The sequence below is a fragment of the Rhinatrema bivittatum genome, chromosome 4 (genome assembly GCF_901001135.1).
Source record: "Rhinatrema bivittatum chromosome 4, aRhiBiv1.1, whole genome shotgun sequence".
Classification (NCBI taxonomy): domain Eukaryota; kingdom Metazoa; phylum Chordata; class Amphibia; order Gymnophiona; family Rhinatrematidae; genus Rhinatrema; species Rhinatrema bivittatum.
The window spans coordinates 460,511,620-460,526,226 of record NC_042618.1 but is presented as its reverse complement, the minus strand read 5'-3'; the positions used below and the strand labels follow the sequence as shown (position 1 = coordinate 460,526,226).

The window sequence follows — 14,607 nt, the reverse complement described above, 5'->3', positions numbered from 1 at the left end:
GCATAGGAGGGACTACAAGAGGGAAATTCGGCCTCAACCTGAGGATAACCAAACAAGGCTGGCCTATCGAATGGCTGGGCCAGAGGGGCATGCGTTGGCACAAGCTCTGGCCCATGCTGCAGTCAGAGAGAACTCATCGCGCACTGCCCGACTTTGTCATCATACACCTCGGTGGGAACGACCTGGGGAGCAGCGCCAGTTTATCACTGCTGAACACAATCAGGGATGGCTTGAGCAGCATCTTCGCAGCATGGCCATCTTCCAGGATATTCTGGTAAGAAATCATACCCTGGTGGAAACTGTTGGGCTTGGGATAGTGGGGGAGATACCTCACTAAATTCAACAGGCAGATAGCTAAGGCTGTACAGCACCATGGTGGTGGTCACCTGAGGCATGTGTGGGTAGCTGTACTCTGTGCAGAATTGTACACTCCAGATGAAGTGCATTTATCTGACATAGGAAACGATCAGTTTCTGCAAGCTTTGCAGAGGGTTTGCAGAGGGAAATGATCAGTTTCTGCAAGCTTTGTAGAGGGTTTTCACAGGTGTAGCGCAGGGGCTCTGGGGCCGAGGATTTTCATGGTCCACACATGATGGGATCCTGATGGTGGTGGTGACAGAGTCCTGAAGATTAATGTAATGATGAATGCCGCATATGAGCAGGGAGATGCTGCTGAAATTGAGAGTGGCCTAGGGGCTGTTTCTTGGCAATTGGCTGTTGTGGACGCGCGTTGGGCAGGGGGAGTGGGTCTTGACGATTTTCAACAGTCTTGCACATCTGCGATGGGCCCTGGTGGGGACTCGCTGCGAGAGCAAACCCCCTTCATACTCCCCTTTCAGATTCTGCTAAGGCGTGGGGGGGGGTCGGCACCAAGTTTAGATTCCCCTGTTAGGTTCAACTAATAAACGGCTGTGCCCAATTTGTATCCCAGCGTTGACTCAGGCTCTTCTTGTGTCTGTGTCTAATTGCAGGGTGGATGGCCCGGCTAGGTGGGGGCAGGATAGAACCCAGGATGTCGGGGTGCCTGGTTACTGCTTTTCAGAAGATGAGCATGCACTGTGGTCCAGGTTGGGTGGCTTCTAGGCTGGCTGCACAGGGTTTTCTGCAAGGTGTCCTTATATTCTGATGGGAAGAAAAGAGATTGTAGATGGGTATCCATGTCATTGTGCTCTGGTTCCCTACATTCCCCCGTTTGACAGGAGAAATGTGCAAAAATAAAAGTTAAAAATTATACAGAAAACATTTCTGTAAAAATGCAACATGCATGTTATCCTGCCATAAATAAATTGGATAAGAAAAAAATAACAGCAAAAGAATTGGTGGGAGACGGCACCATAATAAGGTTCTACAAAGGGAAGTAACTGTTTTTACATGCATTTGATGAAAATATAAAAAATGGACCATTGATGATATCTATCCAGCAAGAAATCTGCTTAACTAACGGAAGCCTTGAGCTGGTATTATGATGGGCCTTATATAAAAATAAGTAAATATAAAGCATGAATACTCTTAAAGGTGAATTTTAAAAGTACCAATGTCAGGAAATATTTCTTCACGGAGAGGGTGGTGGATGCCTGGAATGCCCTTCCGGAGGAAGTTGTGAAGACTAAAACTGTGAAGGATTTCAAAGGGGCATGGGATAAACACTGTGGATCCCTAAAGGCTAGAGGATGGGAATGAATAAAAAAGCATGGGGGTAACCTGCATGGAGCGGCAGTTACTACCCTTAACAAAAACGAGGGGGTAACCTGCATGGAGCAGCAGTACTACCTTGGGAAGCTTGCTGGGCAGACTGGATGGACCATTTTGGTCTTTTCTGCCATCATTACTATGTTACTATGTTATTGTATGTAGATGCACTTGTGAGTGCAGTCTGCAAGCGAACTTCTATTCCCGTGGAAGGAGGAGTGGCTTTGAAGGATGCTCATGATTAAAAGATTGAGACTATCCTTAAGTAAGCATTTGAAGCTATAGCAATGACCTTGAGATTGCTTCTTGTGATTCTTTGGTGGCTCACTCTTGTTTGTTTCTCTTCCAGGAGGTCGATGACTCAGGGGTAATTCCAGGGCAGTTATGGAACCAGCTGCTGCCTTCATGGCAGATGCGGGATGTGATGTGGTCTGCACGTCAGCCAGAGGGTTAGCTTTGATATTAGCGGCCAGGCGTCAGTTATGGTTGAGAAATTGGTCGGCCGATGCGACCTCCAAAGTTAATCTCAACAACTTACCCTTTTACGACTCTCCTTTGTTTGGTAGCGAGTTGGGGAAACTAGCCAGTAAATGGTTGAATTTCTGGTTCCTTGTTTGCCGGAAGGTAAGAAGTAGACGCAGCGCTCTCTTGACAGGAGAGGTTTTTTTTTGGGTTGTTTTTTTGTTTTTTTTTTAAAGGATCCAAGCTTTTTTGGCCATATAAAGGAGTGACCTTTCAGAGGACTTGACCCTTTGGTAGGTCTCAGTCCTTTCATCCCTGATAACCCAGAAGAGGCACAGGCGAGGGTAGTGGAACCTCCCAGTGAAGTTTTGCCGACCCACCTCCGGGAACAGGAGAAAGGAAGATGCTTCTCTCTCTCTCTCTCTCTTTTATCAGAGGTGGGTTGAAATCACATCAGATCAGTGGGTCCTAGAAGTGATACGAAAAGGATATGCGATGGAATTTCTCAATGTTTCTCGGGACATGTTCATGGAGTCCTCCTGCTACTCCCCGCTCATTAAACTGCAGATCCCCACTCGCTCAGAGCAGATAGTTTGGGGAGTTTAGCATCTTCAGGCTATTTCTGTAAATCTGTTCTTGAGATCCTCCTGGAATCAAGGGATCGCTGCCATCTCTCCTGGAGATTTCTCTTAATCCCTTTAACACTGTGAATGTAGTGTAATGGGCATAGACCTGTTTGTTTCCCTTTTCTTTCCTCTCTTCCTCCTCCTCCTCCTTTTTTGTGTGAAATAGTTTCTAAATTTCTTTTTTTTTTAAATCTGCAGAAATATGTGCATTCTATACCAGCCTCCGTGCCACTGGGAATCAGCTCATTGATCACACACACAGTGATAAATGTGCACATTTCAGATGTCTGTTAAAAATGGTAAAAATAAATGCTTGCTTGCTGATGATAAGATTGTTTTTCCAAGTGGTTGTTCAGTTCAGAATAATTCATCCTGAAGGCAAGTTGTACAGGGAAATCTTTTACTGTGCTCCTGAAAGTTTGTTTTGTTTTATTTTTAAATTTGTCTTTATTGAGCCAGTAAATGCAGAAACGACATACAATGTCAATATCAAAAACAGCCGTAACAACGTATTGTCTAACTAGACAACCATAATGACCCATCTTTTCAGCACTTCCCTCTGTCCCAAACAGCCCCTACATCAATACTACCATTCAGAGTCACCGAGAACAGCCCACATCCTGTCTAGAAAAAAAAATGGATATACCTTCTCCTCTTGTATCAACCTGTTTGTATAAAGCTCACTTTGATACAAGAGATGCAGGAGTGTCCCTTGAATTTCAGTGGCAGAGAAGTGCTAGAAGAAGGGGTCCTGATATGACACTGAAGGGAAGGGGAAGACTCGACGCATTTCTGCATCGTGTGGCGGGATCTTTGAGTTTTGATTCACTTAACTGGGCCAACAAAAAATATGGGGTAGTTTATGAGCTTTCAACATCAGGTGGGTCCCTTCTTCAGGTAGAACTGCAAATGAATCTCCTAATGTAGGAGTTCCTGCCCCACATCATTTGCTAAATATAAAACCTTGCACTTCTGTGACCCAAGAAATGGACTTGTGAGATTTTGAAAGTCCAAGAACTGTAACATCTTTTTAATAGGGCCAATTTCAGGACCAATGTAGGTACAAGGACTCTGCTTCATGAGTTACTTTTCAAAGGACTTATTTGTGTAAAATTAGCATATAACTAGTATGTACTCGCATACAAGCTATTTTCGGTTTGGCACACATTTACCTGTGCAAACAATTGGTCGGGGCCAGAAGCATGCGCATAAGTGCTATTTTATAAGAGATTTATACAAATATATTAGGCAACTTATTCATGCAATTTTGCACCTACAAATTATCTAGTGCAACTGATATCAGACTCGTCTGTTATCTGCTATTGTTGGGTGGGAGGTCTGAGTGAACTTGGGGGAGCTCAGGGTGACATACTAGGAGGATCTCAATGAACTAGAGTCAGACTGGGTGAACTGGTGGCGATATCGGCAAACTGGTGATTTCAAATACACGCACATATTTTAAAATATTTCTGCTTCCATGGTTTTATGCAAAAAAAATTTTTTTTTTACTCTGTAAGATATGCACACACATTTATTAAATAGGTTGAAAAAGTATGCTCTTTCAATGCATTGCTGATATTCGCACATGCTGAAACATATGCACCTATGTTGGAGGACCAGATATGTGCAGGTTATACACATGTGCAGGTTATACACAGGTTATACACATGTACATGTTATACACATGTATATGGGGCCATGCAGACTTCTTCAAAAGTTGCCTTCTCAAGGTGTACACCTTATTACCACAGCCCATTTCCCAACTGGGGATTTCAGAATTAGAATCTGCATCCACTTGGCTCCTAAGCAGGGACTCTACTATTGGGCTAAAGGAGCAGCTCCCTTTACAGAGCTAGTAGGAGGGCACACCGGTTGCTCATATCCATTCCTTTATTACTGTGCCCCATCACAGCAAAAGAGCCATTTGTATGAGCCTGAAAATGGAAGTGAAGGAAGCTAAAAACTAGAACAAAATCCAAGAAAGCATGGGACAAGCACAGGACATCCTTAGCTGCAGGGAAATAATAGTAAAGTCAGAATTGAAGTAGGGTCTGCAGATTTGTAATAAGAAAGAGGAATGAGTGCATGGATGGGCCTTGTGCTTGCTGTCTGCCAGCATTTTTCTACATGCCCATTCCAGACCTTATTTGTTAACTAGGGTATATTGCCCTAATTATTGTCTTTCCAAAAATATTGGGATTTTTGCACTAATCAGTGATGTGATGTGATATATGCAATTAAAGAGTTGTGAGTCTTAACCTGATATATTCATCCATTTAATTTCCTGATGTTGAAGGATGGTTTCTACTTTATTTAAAATTATGTTTATCTCTTTATTCAGATGCGATTTTGTTGAAAGCACATTAGGAAGAGTATTAATGGGTGATGTATATATTCAAGGTCTTTGATAAATGCAGGCAATTTAAAAGTTGTGCCCTTAGAATCGATCAACCACAGATCAGCATGCTGAAACCATTCTCATTTTGCATAATGGTAATGCAGGATCCATCACAAAGTATGAGAAAAGTGTGCATGCCAATCGGACATGTGGTCATAGGAATGCAGAGGGCTCAAATTAGCAGAAATCTGCAACTTGTGAGCAGTAGCGCTACTCTTCAAGGCTCCAGCCCTAACTACTGTCCGTTTGTGCATCTTTCATGAATATTCAGAATCTAATTACCATTAAAAATAATAAAAATAAAATCTATGAAAATAAAAAAAAGGTTTATTTATAATAATTCTATTTCACTCGTGTACAGTTAAAGGCCGATTACTTTCATTCACCTCATATTTGGATTAAAATGAGTGGCTTTTGATTCCTAAAGACTGGTATTAGGGAATGTAAATAGCAATGAATAATGGAGACCTGGAAAGAGGAATGGGGAAGCACATTTGAAGAAAGAAAACGTATAGCTGGAAAGCTGACTTGGTAAATGAAGCTAAAATCACAAAACTACAGGAAGAATCATTCATTTGCTGTCAATCTACCGTGATCCCTATTATCCTATACAAATAGTCAAAATGAGGAAATATGATGTTGAAACCTTCTTCCTGGACGTTGACGCTTTGGGTTTCTTAAATCGTCAAGATCATCTTTGTACTGTAGAATCCCTGCTTCAAACATAAAATAAAAATAAAAAATAAAATAAAATAAAAAAATAAAAATAAAATAAAATAAAAATTCCAGACCTGCGTCTAGAACCATGCCACACTACATTTAAAAAGAAACTTAAGACTTGGTTGTTCAAACAAGCTTTCCCCTAGAGCCAATGAACAGGAAGAAAAGTATCTTCACTCCCACATGCCATGTTATTTATTGATTTATTTATTTTCACTCCCACATGCCATGTTATTTATTGATTTATTTAACTGCATGTTTATTAACGGTCTAATATTATACACTATTTGCTTACTTTGATTAGTTTTTGTTATATGTAAAACTTGTTCACTTCGTTTGTTCAATGGAAAAACTTGCTTACTTCATTTGTTCAATGTAAAAACTTTTTTCCTAATTCTGTTCTATGTAAACCGCTAAATGTAGCGATAGTTACTGTTCCTTGTAAACCGGGGTGATATGTATATTATACAGGAACCTCCGGTATATAAATTATATAAATAAATAAATAAATAAATAAATAAATATGCAGCCGTGTATAGTTTTGCTGTGAATTGTCGTTTGGTGCTAAATACTTCCCATTTCTCACTCCTATGCATCTTTACAAACGATAATAGCAAACTCCTGAACATCTAATGTCTTTTTAAGGTTTCCTGCTGTTAATAGGGAGGACAATTTTCAAAGCTATTTACGCAGGTAGATTGGTATTTCCCCTAGTAAATTGGCTTGTCTGAAAGTTATCCCCTCTGACCAGCTTAAGAGTATGTGCTCGATTCCACAGTGCGTGTGCATTTAGCCAGGAGGAGGCGTTACTGGGGACGGGAAGGGATGGTGGAAGGTAAATACATGCATATAGAAGTGTGCATTTTCCAGTTAGTAGCCTGTCTGCAGCTGTAGCAGTTGCAAGATACAAGGGTAATTCTGTATCCGCGCAACCTGTAGCAAATTTTCAAAGCTTTGGAAATGTTGGTACAGGTTATGTGGGTACAAAATTATTTATATATCTTGCCATGAAGCTGCTTCCTCAAAATTGCCCTCAAAGCAACTTGCTTAAGGTCATAGGAATTAATGATAGAGGCGAGCCTTAAATTCATGTTCAGAGTTGCCAAACTGCTCCTTCTCCCTAATTCAGAGGTTATATAGCATTTCCTCGTTGGAATGCAACTTAACTAATTGGAGACAGAAAAAGTTATTAACTTTTTCACTAGAGCATAAGCTGTTTTTGACTGATGCATTTGATATTCTTTGGATGAAAATGCTAACAAAGTTGTCTGGTATTTGTAAAATAACGAGCAGTTTGGACAGAGGTTTTGCAGAAAATCCTTATATACAGTAGTATAGACATTTCTAATCTTTATTGTAGTATTTTCAACATCTGAAAATCACTTGTGAGTACTTCAATCTGTCCGTCCATGCAGAGGCATGACAACTTTCGTTAAAGGAAGGTGATCAGGTTCAACCTTTGTGTGAAGGCCAGCCATAGTCCTGGACTTTACCCTAGTGAGATGTGCTATAACCGGATAACATTCATCCTTGATACAGGTTCAAAATGACCACAGAATGCTTTACGTTAACTTGCCTGATTATGCCTATTTGTTATGTCAAATACTTTAAGGTGAGTGCTTTAACATAACTGAAAATCACTTCCCTATTTTCCTAACTTTTTTTTTTAAGTAATCTACACAGAAATGGATGGCGTTGCATCAGTTTGAAACTAGTGAGCAGTAGCACCAATCATCAAGGCTTCAAGTAATCTAGCAATCCGATCAACCACTTGTGATAGCGGCGTTGTCAGAGAATGTTGCTTTGATCGTATCTTACAATGACCATTGGAATTCTGAGTGAGGGTTTATACAAGAAGAATTAGAAGGGTAGGCAGTGGATTACTGGTTTAGAAAAGCTGAGGAAGCATTTCCTTTATATGTGGACTAGGAAGCCTTGGAGCTTCCTGAGTCATTAGTAATGCTTTACTTCACAGCAGAAATGAACCTTAATGGGTTTCCCTGTCACTTTAGCTGAGTGTTGTTTCGCCGAGGCATAAAAACATTCATTTTAATGAGTTGAGACGTGCCAAACCAGAGGTGGTTTATATATAGTTAAGGTGGCCAGGTTTTTTTAGTATTCAAGTATTAGGATCTCAGTAATAACTGAATAATGCATGGAACGTCTCTGAAACGCAGTACCATAATCTGTTATACAAATCATCATATTAACCTGAACTGGGAGCTTCATTACATTGATTTCTTTGATTTTTCTATTTTCACATCATCCTGGTGAAACAGAACTATGTGCTAATGGTGAAGCAGGTTTCTGCTATTATAGCTCTCCCGAGACAAGACAGAAATGGCTTTATAATCAGAGCATTTTCATAATAGGGATTCCAGCAGCAGAAGCTAACATGTTGGAATACCTTGTTGATGTTCTTCTGAAGGCTTTGTTCCTCTAATTGGTGTCCTCCATGGCATTAATAGTGTGCTGATTAAATCTATTCTAAATGTTCTCTCTCTGCAGCTGGGATGATAGTAGCTCTGTTAGCAGTGGCCTTAGTGATACTCTTGATAACCTGAGCACAGATGACCTCAACACCGGATCATCTGTTAGCTCTTATTCCAACATCACTTCCTCCCCAAGAAAGAACACTCATAGTCAGGTGAGTACCACCTTAGTGTTTTAAAATATCTTTATAAGTAGATTTTCAGGGAAAAGAATCTTTAAACAAGTGAAATACAATCTATTCCAAACAACCTTTCCTTCATTGCTTGCTTAGAATTTGTTGTTAACAGTAGAGAAGGATATTTTGCTGGAATCACCGTGTGATGGAGTCTTTGTTACCAATAATCTATTTTATTACATGAAGATTAAGGCCAATCAAAACCTGGAGGGGGTGAAGTGGGATTCCAAATATCCCCGTGCTTAGTTCATTAAAATCTGCAGAAAATCCTTGTGGGTGGTAGCTTGTAAATTCTCTTTCACACATCCAAAAGCTAAACAGAGTAGAGCTCAGGCTCTGGGAATTAGCAACGGTAGCTGTGGTTAGCAATATACACCTACTCATTCGTATTTTGTAGGAAGTAATTAAGGTATCCATTTTGTCACCAATATTTTATGTTTATAAGTAAGATTTATTTTAGTCAGTTGCCTACCTCCGACTTCTCTTGTCCTAGTGACCCACATTCCCTTTGTTAGCTGAGAGCTGGTGAGGGAGATCTCATGTAGACTGGACTGTTCACTACTACTCTGATGCCAGCTGAGGTTTTGCACGCAACAGAAATAGTTTTTTTCCCCCTGGTAAACAAGTATGTAATTTGTGCAACACATTTGTCTATTAAACTACTTTTCCCAGTGTAATTCAAAATGTATCCAAATTATCACACCCCTCAGACTCTTGTATAAAAGAGGAAGGACCTTCATCCACTGAACGCCACCGTTACAGACTTCTTGTGGAGTTTCTTCAATATAATCATAGGTCCATACAAATGAACATTTCCTCATCTAGTGTTTTTTTACTTGCACGTAAAAATATCAATCCAGTAATTTCCAAGAACAATTTTTTTACTTAATTTTGAGAGCAGGCGTTCCCTTTTTTTAAATTTCACATCACCTCTCTGGGCAGCTCAAGGCAATCTACTGGCTGAAGTGAAGGATGAGATGGCGCCCTCCCCGCCCCCCTCTCTCTAGCACCTACAGAAATGCACCCTCACACATGCTCTCTTACCCCTCATCAGGCTTGCAGTCTCTCTCACACACACACACTCACACAAGCTGCCTCACACACGTGCACATACGCACAAGCTGCCTCTCACCCAAGTACATACACATAAGCAAGCTGCCACACACAAGCAAGCTGCCTCTCTCTGTTCTTCAGCCACCTCCGGCCTGAGCTCTGGCGGCAGCCCCAGCCTCTCTCTGTTCTTTTTCAGCCCAGTGGCGTACCCAGAATTGAATTTTTTTGGGGGGGCCCAAGGTTAACATGGGTGGGCAGTAGACATATAGATCTAGGTCCTACTAATTGTATTCTTATCGATAAATAATGTCTTAGCATGCACCCTACATTGGATTTCTGAGTAGTTTGCAACAGCCATCATGCACGAGTGACATTTTAAAATATTTTAATTCTATTACTTTAAGCACTTACCAACATTAAAATGCTTTATTTATATTAACTTATTTTATATTTATTGCAGTTTATAAATACATAATATCATATAAAAAATAAACAAAGAACATTTCAGAAACATCCGATACAACCAAGTAATAAAACAAATATCAATATATTCTTTTCTGAATCCTCTTTCTAAAAATGCATAAAACTACAATAAAACAGCAATAATCATAATAAACATCATAAAAAGATTTTCAACAGGTGCAGAATAGAACTAGGACATGCAAAAAAAAAAAAATTCAAATTCTGATGTCACCTCAAAGACAGCAAAACACAAACATGCAAATAAAAATGAAATGGAAAGCTTGAGAAACCAGACTGTCTGAACTCTGGAATACTGAAGAAAAAGCAGATATATAAGAAATGCACATTCCAAAGGTGATATTTTCCAATCGCTGAAAGACAAAATCATTTTTTTTTATCTTTGTTGTCTGATCTTATTTTTCTAATCAGTTGGTCCCAGTCTGTTTTTCCTCCTTGTCTGTCTTTTCCTTTTCCAAAGTCTCTTTTATCCTGCCTTCTTTCCTTCCTCCTTCATACACACAGACTGTCTGTCACGTTCTCTCATACACACATGTTTTCTCTCACATAGGATCCCACTCTTCCATGCTCTCACTCACACACAGGTTCCCACTCTTCCATGCTTCTCTCACATACACACAGGTTCCCACTCCCACATAGACACACACACACAGGCTATCCCTCTGACATGCTCACTTTCACACATGCTCCCATTCCTACACACACAGGCACTCATTTTCACCTGCAGGCTCCTGCTCCCACTTCCACACATACGTACACACGGGCTCTCGCTCTTACATGCAGGCTACCACTCTCTCACATCTCCCCCCCCCCCCAAGCAGGCTCTCATCCACCCCCACTTCCAGGCAGGCTCTCATTCACCCACACCCCCACTTCTAGGCAGGCTCCCATTCACACACCACTCACCCCCACTTCTAGGCAGGCTCCCATTCACATACACACACAAACACAGGCACAGGTATCAAAAGGGGGAGCTTGTTCTGCTGCTGCTCCTCGTGTGTCTGCCTGCGGTATTCAAAACTCGCATGGCTAGCACTCCTCAATGCTGATCTCACGATGCACAAGATCATCATAGAGAACTTATTGGCCACACGGGTTTTGAATGTTCAGGGCCAGCACAAGTGGAGGAGCAGAAGAATGGGCGCCTTCCAGTGAGGGCTTTTTTTCTTTGACCACCAGCATCGCTGATCTTTTCCTCCTTTTGCCCGATGTATCCACTGTCGGGCCCTTTGACAGAGCCTCTCTTGGGCCACCAGGCAACACTGATTGTGTGGGCCTGATCCTAAAGTGGGTGTATCTGATCCCAAAATGGGTGGGCCACGGCCCACCTGTGGCTATGCCACTGCTTCATCTGCTGCTGGCCTGAGCTCCAGCAGCAGCCCCAGCTTCTCGCCGTTCTTCAGCCACTGCCAGCTTGAGCTCCAGAGGCAGCCGCGGCATGGTGAGGCGTCATTCTGAGAGGGGCATTTTTTTCCCCCTTAAAATTCTGCCGGTTGAAGTGGCCACCTCACCTTGCCTCATTATAGAACTGCCCCATCACCTCTCACAATATTTAAATAAGCGAGAGCCAATCTAGTTCTTAATTCATACCTGCTGGCTGTACCAAATTCAATTTAAAAATCCAAAACTGCTCGCAAAACTGTAAACAGACCATTGTATCACCTCCTCACCAGTTTGGTAAAATCTGATCAATTACTGTCCAACATAATTCAGAAAATGTATGATGTTATAAGACATAGTAGACTACGAGAGGAGCTTGCAATTTCTGTGTGGCAATACAACTACAATGCACTATTAATTTAGTTTTTACTGGACATTTTTTATGTCCCACATACAGTAACTCACATGGACAAATTATCAAATAAATCACCCAACACAAGGTAAAAGTAAAATGATACTTCCTTTTGTATTCTTTGCCTGTAGCTGCATTTTTCCAGGTGACTCCTTCAATGGTTTGTTCACATACACTACATTGTTGACAAGCATAATGGCCATAAGGGAGCTGAATATCACCACTGGAAGTTCAGAACATAGCACCAAATTATATATGTTCTTACCCCTCGTATGCACTATAGGTAGGGGCTGAGAGAAAACCAAATACAAATTCTTATGACTAATTGGGGTAGTCTTCACCGATTTCTTAGAATGTTGTAAAACATTAATCAGTCTGACTTCATATAAATTCCTGCTGGGTTAGCAATAATTGTCTATTTGCATACTTGACATGCTTATAAACTGCCTTGACACTGGGTGTAGTATATCCTCGATGTAAATATCTTTGAGCCATTTCATGAGCTTCAATTTCAAAAACCTCTTTCTCTGAACAAATATTCCTAATTCTTAAAAACCACTGATAGGTAAGCTGTTTAATGTCTTAGGATGATTATGTTGGTATCTGAAAAGGTTATTTTATCAGTAGGCTTACAATAGGAAGAAAGGCTAAAGAGTTTAGGACATTTTAGCTTGGAGAAGAGACGACTGAGCGGAGATACAATAGAGGTCTTTAAAATAATGAGTGGAATGGAAGAGTAAACTTTAATCAGTTGTTTACTCTTTCGAAAAGTACAAAGACCAGGGGACACACAGTGAAGTTACTGGGTAATACATGTAAAACTATTAAGAGAAAATATGTTTTTTCTCAATGCATAATTAAGCTCTGGAATTTGTTGCCAGAGGATGTGGTGAAAGCTATTAGTATAGCTGCATTTAAAAAAGGTTTGGAATAGTTCTTGGAGGAAAAGTCCATTGACAATTATTAAGGGAGAGTTGCAGAAATCCACTACTTATTCTTAGGATAAGTAGCTTGGAATCTATCTACCTCTTGGGATCCTGCCAGGTACTTGTGACCTGGCTTGGCCACTGTTTGGAACAGGATACTGTGCTTGATGGTATGACCCAGTATAGCAAGCCTTATTTATTTTGTGTAATACACCAATGTCTTTAATCTCAATTGTTCTTTAATAACCAAGATGTCCAACAAAGGTACCCAATCAAAAGAATAATTTCGTTTTCCTTAGTGTAGACAGATGGACTCAGGGCCAGTGGGTTATGCTCTCCTGTCAGCAGATGGAGACGGAATAAGCTGACATTACAGTATATATAGTCCTACAGTGAACCCAGCCTGCCAGTATTCTCTTCAAATGCAACTTTGGACAGACTAGCAAAACATTTGATGAAAAACAGGTAACCATAACTATTCTCAAACAACAAGAACACTGAACTCAATTAAGATAAATCTAGGGACTGGATGAACACTTACCAGTAATCCCTTGGGACCCGAAGTCCCACGGGAGGGCTATTGACACAAGCATTTGGTAGCTGAGGAAGGGAAACTGAGCCTATCTGTCTACACTAAGGAAAACGAAATTATCAGGTAAGTAGTTTCTCCATTTTCTAGCACGTAGATAAATGGACTCAGTGGGATGTACCAAAGCTACTCCCGAACAGGGTGGGAGGCTGCCCTCGGAACAGTCAACACCAATCATACAAAGGCTATGACTTCTCAGGCCTGCACATCCAGACAATAAAACCTGGAAAATGTATGTAAGGATGACCACGTTGCAGCTCGGCATATATCAACGGGAGACAACAATCTAACCTCAGCCCATGATACTACCTGAGCCCTAGTGGAATGAGCCTTAACCTGAGTAGGCAACGGCTCTTCCACATCCACATACCATCCATGGCTGTGACCACCTTCTTAATCCAGCAAGCTATTGTTGCCCACGAAGCTGGTTCACCCTGCTTCTTTCCACCATGCAGGACAAACAGGTGATCCGTCTTCCAGAAAGGTTTAGAAACCTCCAGATACCACATGACAAATCTCTTGACATCCAAGGGATGCAGGAGGCGATATTCCTCCATGTTCTTGACCTTATCCAGGGACAGCAAGGAAATGGACTGATTCAAATGAAATTCCGAGACCACCCGAAGGAGGGATGCGGAACGGTGTTTCTCCTCCCGATGACAAGGTAAGCGGAGAGGGCACCAGAGACCCGGGATCCATCGGTGGAAAAGCGGCGATGAACGCTTCCATTTTCAAGAGCAGCGGTGCCAACGCTGCCGGAATCGGGTCAGCGGTCGGTTCCATGATCTGTACTGGTGTCGGTGTCGGAGGAACTTGGAATCAATGTAGCTGCAGGGCCCCTGGAGTCACCTGAAAGAATGGCTCCTGGCAAGACAAGGCCTGCAGCTCAGAAATTTGACATGCAGAACATATAGCCACTAGGAACACTGTTTTCAAGGTTGATAACCGCAAGGAAAGGCTATGCAGTGATCATAATGTAGGACATGCCAAGAAATCCAGCACTAAATTAAGACTCCACAAATGAACTGGTAACCTCATGGGAGGCCAAAGATGCTTCAAAAAACAGGCCAGATCAGGATGAGACGACAAGGAATTGCCATTCACTGGGCCTCTGAAACAGGCAAGAATCGCAACCTGTACCTTCAAGGAATTAAGGGCCAAACCTTTATTTAACCCATCCTGCAAAAAATCCAGAATGATCGTG

General features: G+C 41.4%; 1 protein-coding gene across 7 annotated transcripts in view; it reads left to right on the top strand.

Moving 5' to 3' along the window:
- Positions 1-14,607, top strand: part of NAV3 (neuron navigator 3) — a 971,329-nt gene that overhangs the window by 825,861 nt on the left and 130,861 nt on the right. For all 7 annotated transcript variants that reach the window (XM_029597136.1, XM_029597134.1, XM_029597135.1 and 4 more), the window contains one exon: positions 8,404-8,542. In XM_029597136.1, coding sequence (XP_029452996.1) covers positions 8,404-8,542 — 139 coding nt within the window. The remainder of the gene's footprint in view (positions 1-8,403; positions 8,543-14,607) is intronic.